At 30.1% G+C, this 14,941-nt stretch overlaps 1 protein-coding gene across 1 annotated transcript; it reads right to left on the reverse strand.

Annotated features, from left to right (window-relative positions):
- Positions 1–398: 398 nt before the first annotated feature.
- FUM1 (fumarase 1) lies at positions 399–5,025 on the reverse strand. Its single transcript, XM_078297635.1, has 16 exons — positions 4,624–5,025; positions 3,799–3,948; positions 3,383–3,493; positions 3,215–3,298; positions 3,021–3,119; positions 2,857–2,907; positions 2,716–2,765; positions 2,525–2,606; positions 2,331–2,425; positions 2,001–2,067; positions 1,855–1,905; positions 1,653–1,748; positions 1,430–1,528; positions 1,295–1,324; positions 1,120–1,185; positions 399–659 (listed from the first exon to the last, which is right to left on the reverse strand). The coding sequence occupies exons 1-16, from the start codon at positions 4,876–4,878 to the stop codon at positions 573–575; spliced, it is 1,473 nt and encodes a 490-aa protein (XP_078153761.1). The 5' UTR covers positions 4,879–5,025; the 3' UTR covers positions 399–572.
- Between the last annotated feature and the right edge of the window lie 9,916 nt (positions 5,026–14,941).

Genomic DNA, 14,941 nt, shown 5'->3' on the forward strand with positions numbered 1-14,941 from the left:
AATAAAAATATTGGAATTATTGTATAAACAGCATGAAGAAATTTAAACATAAATTAACTTTAAGCTTAAACTAAATCTAAATTAAAGCTGAAATTAAGAATTCCAATTTAAAATGTAACATGCACCTACGGTTTAAACTAGAATAAAAACTAAATAGCAAAAATACTAACAAGCTAAAAGAATCTGAAACAATTATTATTGATAATCAATTAAGCCAAATTTAATTAATCAAGTAATCACATAAAGCCAAATTCTGGGTAAATTGTTGATTGTTCGTGTTTTATGGTTGAAAAAATTATAATAATTCATGATATAGCAAGTGGGAATTAAAAAGTAGGAACAAAAATTAGAGAGAAATTAAGTAGTTGAGTCCATAACGGTAACAAATTGATCAAAAATTTACTAAGGAGAGTAATTTATACTTGGCTTTTATTTATGCCAACAAAATATTTGCTGTAGTTACAGCAAATCAAAAGGAAAAAAAAAAGCTCAAAACAAATGCTCCATGTGAATTTTCAGGAGCAAAATATATCTCAAAATGGCTCTTTATTTAGGCACGAAAAAATATCTTATTAATCGGTGGGTCCGATCATTTTCTCTGGCAAAACATATTGGTGAAATTCTTCCTCTGTTAATACTCCCAAATTTAATGCAGCTTCCTGAAAAATTATTTCAAACAAAAGCACAAATAACTCTTGAGTCATTTCCTAATAGTCGATCTGAACTGTTCAACACAATCTCCATATGTGACTGTACTTGTAGACTAAATTTAATATTTTTCAGATTTTTTTTTACTATTTTTTTAAAATAGGTAGAAAATCACAACTTTTAAATGGTTTAGAATTTTTAGATCAATTGATTTTCTACCTATCTAAAAATATAGTAAAAATAAATCTAAAAAATGTAAAATTTGATCTACAAGAACATTTTCATATAGGGATCATGTTGAACGGTTCTGATTGATTGTTTGGACTTTGAAATTGAAGAAATTGATTCATAGTACAGACTATTATGCGCTATGCATAGTACTATAGCTTCACTCATTCAAGTAATCCTTATTTCTAGATCAGAACTGGGAAGTATCTTCTCATCTTTGCTATTATACAACTAAAACAATACCTTAAGAGTGGTTCCTTCTTTATGCGCCTTCTTAGCTACAGCTGCAGCATTATCATATCCAATTTTCTGAAATAGTTATAAAATTACATTCAATTAAAATGAAATAACAAAGATTTTTAAGTAAAGCAATAAAAGAAATAAAAAAAAAAAAACAGCTTATAGATTGAGTACGTACCGGGTTCAAAGCTGTCACAAGCATCAACGACTACACAGATAATAAAAAAAAAGACGAGAGCAAATTAATTGTTATTCAACAGTAAAAGAAACAAGAAAATATATAAAGAAATATATGTGAGATGGCACAACTTACCTCATGTAACAATTTAGAAATTCTGGCACGGTTAGCTTGGATACCCCTTACGCAGTTTTTCTCAAAAGAGGCCGATGCATCTGCCAGTAAACGCACAGACTGTCCCAGAAAATAACATAATTTATATAAGTGATAAGATAAGACAAACTAACAGAAAATCTTTTTTATTATTAATTTACAGAAATTTTTTAAACAAATTTTATAAATTGCGAGGAAATCTTACTCGAAGAAGAGCACTTGCGATCACAGGCTTGAACACATTCAATTCAAAATGGCCATTTGAACCACTTATTGTGATGGTTACATCATTACCCATCACCTGAAGAAATCAAAGAGTAAAGGTCAACAAAAGAGGATAACTATAATATTCAGATTGCTTCAATGGTACTGGTAATACTGGTAATATTTAAGAGTATATTACTGACCTGAGCACAAACCATGGTGAGAGCCTCACATTGAGTGGGATTGACCTTTCCCTGTAAAATAAAATAAACAATAAAATTGATACCTACAGGTGAGAGGGACTGTACCTAATTTAAGAACACGTAAAATTAAAAGAGGGGTACTATACAGGCATGATGCTGCTTCCGGGTTCATTTTCTGGCAGGATAAGCTCTCCAAGTCCACAGCGGGGCCCACTATGTCAGTAACATCCACAGAATTTAAGGACAAAAAAGTTTAAATAAACCAAACAGGTCATTAAAAAATGAATCATTCAAATTTAATAAACTTTTGAGGAAAAACATTTCGGTGTAACAAGTACATAATTTTTAACGATTTATGTATTTAACAGGTCACCAGATGGATTTTTTAAATCTTTGCAATTTACTGAACTTTTTTCGTATTCATTTCGTAAATTTGAGCAAGTATATGAGATGCGTCCTCAGTAAAAATGTAGTACCTTCCCAGAAAACGTATGTCATTAGCAATCTTCATAAGAGAGGCCGAAACTGTCTTTAATGCGCCACTTGTTTCAACAAATGCATCATGTGCTGCCTATTGGATTGAGGGGGGGTGTTAATCTAATAAAAACTAGGATATATAATCAATATAATTTACTCCTGCTACCAGTACAAAACCTATACAAACACTAACCAATGCTTCAAACTTGTTCTCTGCTGTCACAAAAGGTAGGCTCGTCTCTTCAGATACTGCATTAGCAATTTTCACATCAAATCTGAAATAGTTTCAACAAATAAAAAAGGTTCAGCTAATTTCCAATAATTTCACTCAATCAAAAAAGAAATATGAGATGGTCAAGAAAAAGGCGTGATTTGCATGAGTACCCCTTTTTGGTGTTCAAGCCAGTACCAACAGCAGTGCCACCTTGTGCAAGCTGTTTAGCATGATAAGTTAAATTAATTGACATAATTTCGTATTATATATATATATATTTTTGCCATGAATCAGAAGAAAATGACTTGTACCTGGTACATGCGAGGTAAGGTACAAATGACCCGTTCAATGCCATATTTCACCTAAACACTCAGTAAAACACTTTAGCAAATCATACAAGTAATGTTCAACTAAAGAAATTTTAAATTAGGCCAACAGCTAAAAAATGTTAAAAAAAAAAAAAAAGGGAAATAACCTGAGTGGTGTAACCGCTAAATTCTTGTCCTAGAGTGAGAGGAGTTGCATCTTGAGTATGTGTTCGACCGATCTTTATTATGTCTTTGAACTCAACAGACTATAAATTTTCGCAAATTGTTAAAATGCAAGTTTAGTTCATTTCTCAAAAATATATAATCTGAAATATTAAAGGAAATTCAGTTAAGAGTTTGCCTTTGAATGAAGCGACTCATGCAAGGTTTTCAAACTTGGAATTAACCGAGAGTTAATCTCTGTGACCGCAGCTATGTGCATCACCTTATAAAATGCAAAACCAAATAATACATCAGTATATATGTAAAAGACAAGCTAGCATGAGTCTCGAGGGAATTAAAAGCTCACAGTTGGGAAGGTATCATTCGAAGACTGTGATCTGTTAACATGATCATTTGGGTGTACAAACTTTCCGCCACGCTTATGTCCTAGAATTTCAGCTGCTCGATTTGCTATCACCTATTTATAAATTCAATCAAAAATAAGTCAAAATTTGAAAAACGTTGCACAAAAGTAATAGTGAAAAACCAGCATAAAAGACTATCTAATGCAAAATTGCTGATATTAGCCTTCAAAGAATGATGCACCAAATTCCAACCGATCTCTAAAATTTGTGAGTTTTTGAAATTTAGAAGGGAAAAATATGATACTATGAATTTTAGAGGGGGGGAATACGTAATTTTGAGATTTTTGAGAGGTATACATGAAATTTCCCCCAAAAATAATAAAATTTGAAAAGCGGGAGCATGAAACAGAGAAGAAACCTCATTGGCATTCATGTTGCTCTGGGTCCCGCTGCCAGTTTGCCAAATGACTAGTGGAAAATGATCGTTTAATTGCCCATCTGCCACCTCCTGAGCCGCTTGCATTATGGCCTTTGCTATTGTCGGGTCTAACCCGTACTCCATGTTCACCTATATATTGCATTTTGAAAGAGTTAAAGAAGAACTGATCCTTTTTTTCTTATTGAGAAAGATGTCAGTCCATTTCTTTTTATTTTAAAGAAGTGGCTTAGGCAACCAATTTCCATTACTATGAAAACCAAAGAGTTATTACAGCATACACTGCTAACAGTACCAACAAACTGGTACACACTGGTACCAATACTACTCCATGTTCACCTATATTGCATTTGGAAATAGTTATGAAGAACTGATCCCTTTTTCTTATTGAGAAAGATTTCAGTCATTTTATATATATATAAATATATATTTATTTATTTTAACAAGTGGATTAGGCCACCAATTACCATTAATATGAAAACCAAAGAGTTATTACAGCATACACTGGTACCAGTACAACTTTCAAAAATATTTAAAGCTAACACACTTTTTAGCTCGTTCAAATCGAATTACAGCATAATCAGGTGGTTAGCTGCAAATAATTTACCAGTACACACTGGTACCTGTACCCACACACTGGTACCAGTACAACTTTTAAAAATATTTAAAACTGGCCCACTTTCCTGCTCGTTTAAATTAGAATTACAATATAATCAGGTGGTTAACTGCAAACAATTTACCAGTAAATGGGGAAAATTTACAAGTAAAACCCTAGATTTCAGTCTGAAAAGAGAAGAGAAAAGAAACCTTAGCAGCACATTTCTTGATGACACCAAATGCGCGAATAATGGGCTCAGGCATTCGTTCAGTCTCTCCACCAATATCGAAATTTTGCAACGATCTCTGCGTTTGAGCTCCCCATAACCTATCAGAGGGAACCAGGATGGGGCCGAAAGTATCGCGCTCTTCTCTGAACCCGGTCGAAATAGACCGGATCAGCACCGACTTGACCAGACCGGATCGGCTAGCTAACCGCCTTGATGCGCCTAGTAGGATCGCCATTAGAGGGGGAGAGAGAGAGAGAGAGAGGTTGGATCGATACTGTGCTGCTGCTGCAGCAAAACTGAAGGTGTTAATAGCAGATTCTCTTTTTTCTCTTTTGCACTTTTTTTTATAAAAAAAAAATACAAAAAAGGCTGGCACTTTTTTTCTTCCTTTTTATTTATTGAGAAAGTCTTCAGTTTTAATATTAAACGTCTAGAAGGTCTTAATATAAAATTCCAACCAATACACATATATTTTTGATATGTTAGATATTAGTGTGGCTATGGTACAAACTAGTGATGCAAATAACGGTATGCGATCGTCAGATACCGCTAAATAATTAATTAAGAATAATTTGAAATAATTAACTATATTTGAAAATAATTATTTGATTGATCAGAAAAATTCATAACGGTTTGATTACCGCCAATGACTAATCGGCTTAAACGGACTTTTTTGACAACACTGATACAAACATCGTAAATTGGTACTGAAATTTTAATTTTTACCATTAAAAAAAAAAATTGACACAGACGCAACATAAAATTACAAACAGATATTGAGTACCGCAACTTTCTATTGCGAACAACAACTTTTTTTTTTCAACGATTTTGACCAAAATCTTGTTTTTAAGGTGTTTTGATTGGCTAAAAAGTTTAAAGACCACAAAAAATAAGTTATTATGAACATTCATTTGTCTGCAATTTCATATTTTGATCGTATTAAAATTGGAATTTTGGGCAAATCGTGATAATTTAGTTTAACCCCTTTTTCAAAATGATATATTTAAATTTTTTTAGATATTGATATATACAATGGATATCTTTATTTTCAAATTTCAAACAATTAATTTATCCCATTCAACCTAGTTGTCATATAAAAATATACTTGTTGATCAAATTTTATATTTTTGTAAAATAATTTTACTATGGTTTTAGATAGCTAGAAAATCAACTGATCTAAATATTTTGGACTATTTAAAATAATAATTTTATAACTATATAAAAAATAGTAAAAAAAATCTAAAAGATTTAGAATTTAGTCTACAAATACGGTTTCATATGAAAATCAAATTAAATAATTCAGATAAACTATTAAAATTTTGAAAACGAAAATATAATCTATAGTACGGACCAATTCGTGTTATGCACAGTAACATAGCCTTACTAAATAAATTTTAAAATGAAGGTCTGAATATTAAATTTCGGCGAATAGAAATTGCCCCTTGTGTCGTGGTCGTTTTTTATTTCTTTTTTTGAGCAAGTGATACTATGAAATATGAAGGGTACATGACATATTATTATATTAACCCACTAATAAAGTTGCTTCCAAAGATAAGGAAAACAAAGAAGGGCAATTTGGTCAACAAAATATTGACAATGAAGTTGTAACATTAATCTAAACTAGTTTTAAACTTGTTGTGAGAAAATTAATATCTAACGTCATTAAATTTAAATTTTAAACTAAAAAAAATGTAAAAGATTAGTTATCGTCCAAGGCTAGCTACTTTGTATCATATCTGTAGATAAACTTGGTCTATACCGTACGTACTTTCCTTTAGGTATAGTCCTTGGACCCCATAACCCCAACTGCACTGTTGTTTGATTCGTTATCTCAAGTGATACTAAATGAACCTGGTTTTTTCCTACTTTTATTATCGCATGGGACAAGAGTTCATTGGTTATTGGGCCAATCCCCTTGGGATAAACTTCTCAATCTTTGAATATTTCTTTATTAAAACCCATAATTTTTAAAAGTAAATTTAGAAAATCACTTGATTGCTCATTTTTTTTTTTACAAAAATCACAAGTACCGAATAGACTATTCGGTACATTTTATTCACGTTTGATTAGTACCGAATAGTCTATTCAGTACTTATGAAACATTGTCTAATAAAATCATTACTTATCAATTTGCTAATCTAATTTTCAAATTTATTTACGCACAAATTTTAATACAATACGTATGGTTAAAATCTGACTTTGAATGAAATATTGTCCAATAAAATCCTTCAGACAAAACTTAATTCCAATATATATTACCTGTTGCGCTTATGAGGTGGTCAGACTCAGACTCAGAGAGCTCCATTGATAACCCATCCTCAATAAGTACATTTGTATGAGAGGTAGGTTGGTCATTGTTCAATGCAAGAAGCTGCACCAAATCACTCCGGTTGCCCTCATTAGCCGCCTCGAGGGGCTCTCCGGTCGCAAGAGAACTCATTACATTGTTTGCCATTAATATAATTATATATGAAGCTTATAATTAAATTGGGATTCTTTGGTCTCAAGAGAACTTGTTATAGATTCTGAAACTTAAATCTATCTAGTGTCAAATTAATAGAGAACTTGTTATATATGAGAGATTTGGGAAGAACTGTATAGCTAGAGGACTGTTCCAGTCATAGTTAATTATTTCCCCAGTGCGCTGTAACGGTGCATTATCTTCCTTAGTACTTATTTTAAGTTAATTTAGTCTATCTCACTAATGATCTTAGTCAATGCTCCTAGGTAGGTATGTCACAAGATTATCAAAATTAATATTTTCTTTTTGCAAAATTCAAACCCACCCACCCACATATATATAACGAGGATCACTTATACCATTTTTTTGTGACACCGAATTACATTATATATTTTTAAAATTCAAATAGTCAATCCAAACCTTTCAACATGATGGATATATTAAAATGTGCTCACAGATCAAATTTTATATTTTTTTGAATTTGTTTACTATTTATTAAGTATTTTACAAAATCGTTGTTTTTAGACCATTGAATTTTTTGCCCATCTTAATAAATAGTATAAAACTAAAAATAAAAAAATTAAATCTGATATACAAATATATCCATCATGTTGAACGGTTTGGATTGACTGTTTAGATCGACTTTGAAAATACAGGATGTAATTGATGTCACCAAAAAATAGTGTAAGTGGATCCTCTTCTCTCTCTGTATATATCAATTAATGTACCTAAAAATATTAAGTGGATCCCTCTTCTCTCTCTCTCTCTGTATATATCAATTAATGTACCTAATGTACCTAAAAATATTAAGTGATCCCTCTTTTCTCTCTGTATATATCAATTAATGTACCTAATGTACCTAATGTACCTAAAAATATTAAGTGGATCCCTTTTCTCTCTCTGTATATATATATCAATTAATCTACCTAAAAATATTAAGTGATTACATACGTGGTTCCAACAAAGGTGATAAGAACAATTAAGTGGTTCCAACAAAGGTGATAAGTCCAAGAGGAGCACTCGCTCATTTCATTTAATCTGTGATGAGAGAAATCTTTTTATAGACCAAACCGTCCTTTATTTGAAAAGGAAATAATAAAGTTGAATGTAAATCTTAAATTAACAAGTTATCTTAACCTGCCAACATTAATTACAAAGTTATATGCATGGATTCCAAAATTATACATAAATGCATAAAAGCTCCATAAAATTATAATACTATCAGTAGATATTTATAAAGATTCATACAAATTCAAACTATAAGTTAACAACTTAACAAACAAAACATAAAAAATAGAAAAACAAAATTAAATTAAAAACATACGATCTAAATAAAAATCACTACTCCTAGCTAAAAACACTATTTTAACAATATAAATTTAAATAGGATGTCCGATGCACAAATTATTATTATTATTCTAACAAAATAACTAAAAACATAAAAAAAAAATGAAAAAATTATTTAAATTAAGCATAGTACGTAGCAATATTATTTTTAAAGGTCATATTAAAGTCTTCAATTTCATTCACCACTTCATTGACTTGAGAGTTTGATTGTTGGCACATATTAATTTCTTCAATTTGTAAAACTTCTTGTTCTTTGTTATTTTGGTCGCCAAAACTTGCACTTGTTGCGTGTATCACAATATTTCTTTATCTGTCTTTTTATTTCTAATTTTAAAAGTACAATCGATCCGACATGTTTCCGATATCTTTTCTCATGTGATATATAGTATGGACCATCGGTCTGTCATATTGTAAAATCACATACTTCTATGATCTTGAATTATAAATAGATAATGCTTATCATTTAGTTGAGTAAAACGATCAAACATTATTAAGTATATCTTCACGAGTTTCGTACCTGAAATTGAATGATTCAAAAATTTTCAACCTCATGTTCTGCCAACTCATCGATATTCATCAAGTAAACAAAATAAGGTATAAAATATAATTAACTTTTCTTATTTGAATGAAAAGCTAATAGTGTAATTTTATTATTGCAGTAATAAATTTTGAATTACTGATATTGAAAATTGAGAATTAAAATGAAATGGACATCTGAGTTGAATTAGAATTGAAAATCTATAAATATTTTAACTAATTTTGCTCAACTGTACAGGTAAAAGAACTTGTATAAATTTTCTTCTAAGAAATAAATGTCGGTGGGGTCGGGGTCCACACCAGAATATTTTTTTAATTTAAAAGATTTGAAATCCATTTTTATTATTTCCTTTCCGAACAAAGGACAGTTTGGTCCATAAAAAATATTTCTCTCACCATAAATCTGCACAAATTAAATTTGTAGCTGTTAAAATCGGTATATCTTACTCTAAATAAATAAACAGAAGTGTGAAACTTGAAACCAAATTTACTGTCTCGATCTCCTCATACTTATTAATCATAATTAATTGGTTGACATAGTAACTCATACTAATTAATCAAGCCCATGAAATTCTTTTTTTTGAGCAAGTCAAGCCCATGAAATTCTTGTTCTCTTTAATTATTTCTTTCTCCATATATAAATGAAATATGATGGTTACATGATATATTTATTATATTAACCCACTAATAAAGTTGCTTCCTTAGATAAGGAAAACAAAGAAGGGCAATTTGGTCAACAAAATATTGACAATGAAGTTGTAACATTAATCTAAACTAGTTTTAAACATGTTGTGCGAAAATTAATATAAAAGATTAGTTATCGTCCATGCTGCTATTCCTTGCAGCTACTAATTTTCAAACAAACTAAAAATCATTACTTATCAATTTGCTAATCTAATTTTCAAATTTATTTACGCACAAATTTTAATACAGTACTAATGGTTAAAATCCGACTTTGAATAAAACATTGTCCAATAAAATCCTTTAGACAAAACTTAATTCCAATATATATTACCTGTTGCACTTCTGAGGTGGTCAGACTCAGACTCAGAGAGTTCTATTGGTACCCCATCCCCAACAGGTACATTTGTATGAGAGGTAGGTTGTTCATTGTTCAATGCAAGAAGCTGCACCAAATCGCTCCGGTTGCCCTCATTAGCCGCCTCGAGGGGCTCTCCGGTCGCAAGAGAACTCGTTACATTGTTTGCCATTAATATAATTATATATGGAGCTTATAATTAAATTGGGATTCTTTGGTCTGAAGAGAACTTGTTATAGATTCTGAAACTTAAATCTATCTAGTGTCAAATTAATAGAGAACTTGTTATATATGAGAGATTTGGGAAGAAATGTATAGCTAGAGGACTGTTCCAGTCTTATATAATTAGGAAATTAATGCATAGTTAATTATTTCCCCAGTGCGCTATCTCACTAATGGTCTTAGTTAATTATTTCCAGTCTTCGTTGGTACTTATTTTAAGTTAATTTAGTCTATCTCACTAATGGTCTTAGTCAATGCTCCTAGGTAGGTATGTGACAAGTTATCAAAATATTTTCTTTTTGCAAAATTCAAACCACCCACCCCCACACACAAATATATATGACAAGGGATCACTTATACTATTTTTTTTGACACCGAATTACATCCTATATTTTTTAAGTTCAAATAGTCGATCTAAACCGTTCAAAATGATAGATATATTAAAATGTGCTCGCAGATCAAATTTTATATATTTTTTTAATTTGTTTACTATTTATTAAGTATTTTACATAATTGTTATTTTCAGTCCATTGAATTTTTGTTCCCTTCTTAATAAATAGTAAAAACTTAAAAAAAAATAATTCCTTTTTTTTTTAAAGGCTTGGTAAAAAAAAATACAAAAATTAAAATCTGATATGTAAATATATCCATCATGTTGAACAGTTTGAATCGACTGTTTAAACTTTGAAAATGCAGGATGTAATCAGAAATAGTGTAAGTGGATCGTCTCTCTATATATATCGATTAATGTACCTAAAAAATTAAGTGATTATATACGTGGTTCCAACAAAGGTACGTGATAATAACAATTAAATGTAGATCTAGAATATAGTTCCGGATTGACCGCTATTGATTCCACCAATTACTAGTTAATTAATCCAAAGTTCCAAACATTTTTTAAATGAAAGAAAGACTAACCAGGTCAAATTAAAATAATAAATTTTTGTATCCCCATCTTCTATCCATCATTTATCTCCCATCTAATAACTTTTCTATAACTAACTCAACGTCCACAAAATTTAAGAACAAAATAAATAAATAAACCAAACAGTACATTAAGAAATTAATCATTCAAATTTAATAAACTTTTGAGGAAGAACATTTACTATAGGTCATTAGTTTGGTGTAACAAGTACACCGATTTTTTAAAAGAATCTCAGTTCTATATGTAAGGTTTGATCATTTTTCATATTTAAACAGATTCATTTCGTAATTTGAGCAAGTATATGAGATGCTTTCTTAGTAAAAATATAGTACCATCTCAGAAAAGCTTAGGTCATTAGCAATCTTCATAAGAGAGGTCAAAACTATCTTTAAAGCGCCACTTGTTTCAACAAATGCATCATGTATGTCACATACTACTACAGTATGTGCCACCTATTGGATGTGGGGGGGGTTAATCTAATAAAAACTAGCATATATAACCAATATAATTTACTCATACTACTAGTACAAAACCTATACACAAACACTAACCAATGCTTCAAACTTATTCTTTGCTGTCACAAAAGGTAGGCTCGTCTCTTCAGACACTGCATTAGCAATTTTCACATCAAATCTGAAATAGTTTCAACAAAAAAAAAAAAAAAAAAGTTCAGCTAATTTTCAATAATTTTACTTGATGAAAAAAGAAATATGAGATGTCAACAAATATTTAGAGATCATAAAAAGGCGTGATTTGCATGAGTACCTCTTTTTGGTGTTCATGCATGCCAGTACCAATAGCAGTGCCACCTTGTGCAAGTTGTTTAGCATCTAAATTAACAAGATATGGCAATGATACCCGAGTCTCGAATCTAAATTTATATTTTTCATTTTTTGAAATAAATATCTTTTGTGTTAGAGAAAAATTTTAATTTGATTAATGCACAAGTGTTTAATATATAGTTGGCCTTTTGGTCTTTCTTTAAAAACAATGTGACAGGTAGAATAGGAAAATCATGAAACTTTATCAATTTTTATTTGTATCTTTGTGTTGAATTAATAATATAATTAAAATAATAAAAAAAGAATATATATAATAGCTATATTATATTCTAGATTTTTGAAAATTGCCATATTATCGTATCTGTATCGTATCTGATACGATATCCGTACCCGGCCGTATCCATGCAACATAGTCTACAACGTAAATATTAGTACATAAATGCACAAGTATTAATATTTTTCATATTACGTATTAATACAATTAAGTACCAAACAGAGTAATTTGTAAAAAATATTAAATTAAGATATTTTTCAATGTAACAATTCATATTTCAGTTATAATTATGAATACTTACATTATGAGATATAAATACTTACAATACTGGGTATTAATACTTTCAGACTTCATCTAGAACCACAAGGAAAAAAAAAAGATAATTGAGATTGAAGTGTCTATCCGCAGGGATGGTATATTAAGAGATCTAAGATGTAAACTAAGGTCTAGGTTATCAGTTCCTTTAGGTTGCTTGAGAGTGTTTTGGTTGATTGATTGTTAGTTTCTCAGTTGTAATGTTAGATTACAAAAAAGAAATGATAGTAGATTAAGTGTTTAGAGGATGGGCTTCTAGGGAATCAGACATTCTATTATTCAAACTTGTTTTTGGATATTGATATATACAATGGATATATACAATGAATATCTTTATTTTAAAAGTTCAAACAAGTAATTTGAAACGTTCAATTTGATTGTTGTACGAAAATGTATTTACTGACCAAATTTTATATTTTTCTAAAATAATTTTACTATGATTTCAGATAGCTAGAAAATAAACCAATTTAAAGATTCTAGATTATTTTAAAATAATGATTTTCTAACTATATAAAAAATATCTAAAAAATGTAGACGTTAATCTACAAATATATTTTCATATGAAAATCAAATTGAATAATTCAGATAACTATTTAAATTTTGAAAATGAAAATATTCGTATATAGTAGAGACTAATTTGTGTTATTAATTCATGTTATGCACAATACGATATCCTAATTAAATAAATTTTAAAATGAAGGTCAGAATATTAAATTCCCACCAATAGAAATTCCCCCTGTGTCTTGTTCTTTTTTGCGTGAGAAATATTTTGGACGAAATTGCCTGTTGTGTCGTCTTTTTTTTTTTCTTTTTTTTCAGCAAGTCAAGCCCATAAGATTCGTTTTTCCTTTAATTATTTCTTTCTCCATATATAAATGAAATATGGTACATGACATATTAACCCACTAATAAAGTTGTTTACTTAGATAAGGAAAATAAAGAAGGGCAATTTCGTCAACAAAATTTAAATTAAAAAAAAATGTAAAAGATTAGTTATCGTCCTTGACACGTTGATATTCCTCGCAAGCCACTTTGTATTATGTCTGTAGACAAACTTGGTCTATACCGTACGTTCCTTTCAGTACAGTCCTTGGACCCCACAACACCAACTGTAGTGTTGTTTGATTCGTTATCTCAAGTGATACTAAATGAACCAGGTTTTTCCCTACTTTTATTATCACATGGAACACGAGTTTATTGGTTATTGGGCCAATCCCCTGAGTGCGTATCCCGTGAGATATCGATTCCTATTCGGGGATAGCACAGGGGCCCAGTATTGTTTGAGCTTTGAGATTCGTGCAGAATGTCTGTGAACGGTTGAGATTTTCCAAAAAGTCACGCAAAATATGAGATATCTCAGAGGATGCGAATTCCAAACCCCATGGGACAAACTTCTCAATGTTTTTTTTTTTTTAAACCATCATTGTTAAAAGTAAACAGAGAACCAATTTGATTGATTTTTTTTACAAAAATTTTAAGTACCAAATAGGCTATTTGGTAAATTTTATTTACATTTAAGCGGTACCGAATATCCTATTTGGTGTTTCTCAATTTTACAATTTTTTCGTAGTTTCTGCCAAGTAAAAAGGTAAAATTGGATGGTTCCGAATAGACTATTCGGTACCGCTTAAATGTAAATGAGAGGTACTGAATAGACTATTCAATACTTATAATTTTTGTAAAGAAAAAAAAATCAAATTGGTTTCCTAAATTGTGTTTTTCTAATTATATATATTTTTTAAAAGAATCCTCATCTTTTATTCGGGAATCATTTTTAATTAGACTGAGTTCGAATTTATTTTCCATCTAGTATAAGTTAAAATTAGGAGAAAAATAACATTATATCTAACTCAATTTGTTTTACTTTTTTTTTTCATGGTGAGACGTTAATAAGTTTAGTTAAAGATTAAAGGCTAATATAATCAACATACTTTTAATTGTAATTCAATTCATAATAATTGTTGTTATATAAAAGTTTAATAATTTTCAGTATAATAAAATTATAGAAAATTCATATTTGTTTTTTATTTCAAGTAAATTAAATGTCATTACTTATCAATTTGCTAATTTAATTTTTAAATTTATTTTTTTGCACGAATCTTAATACAATACAGACAGTTCAAATCCGACTTTGAATGAAACATTGTCCAATAAAAACCTTTAGACCATTTTTTGTCATCTTTCATAATCATAAAAAATAGTAAAAATTGATATCCTACAAGGTCATCATTACACTACAGCAGAAAAGGCTATCAGAGACCGGTTTTCCGGTCGCTGATAGTCACGTCGCCGGTCGCAGATAGTTATTCCGGTCGCTTATAACCCGGTCGCTGAAAGCATTGTCGCAGATACTCTTCTGATGACGTCGCCGGTCCCTGAATGACGTCATCCGGTCG

The sequence above is a fragment of the Carex rostrata genome, chromosome 34 (assembly GCF_964058835.1).
Source record: "Carex rostrata chromosome 34, lpCarRost1.2, whole genome shotgun sequence".
Lineage (NCBI taxonomy): Eukaryota > Viridiplantae > Streptophyta > Magnoliopsida > Poales > Cyperaceae > Carex > Carex rostrata.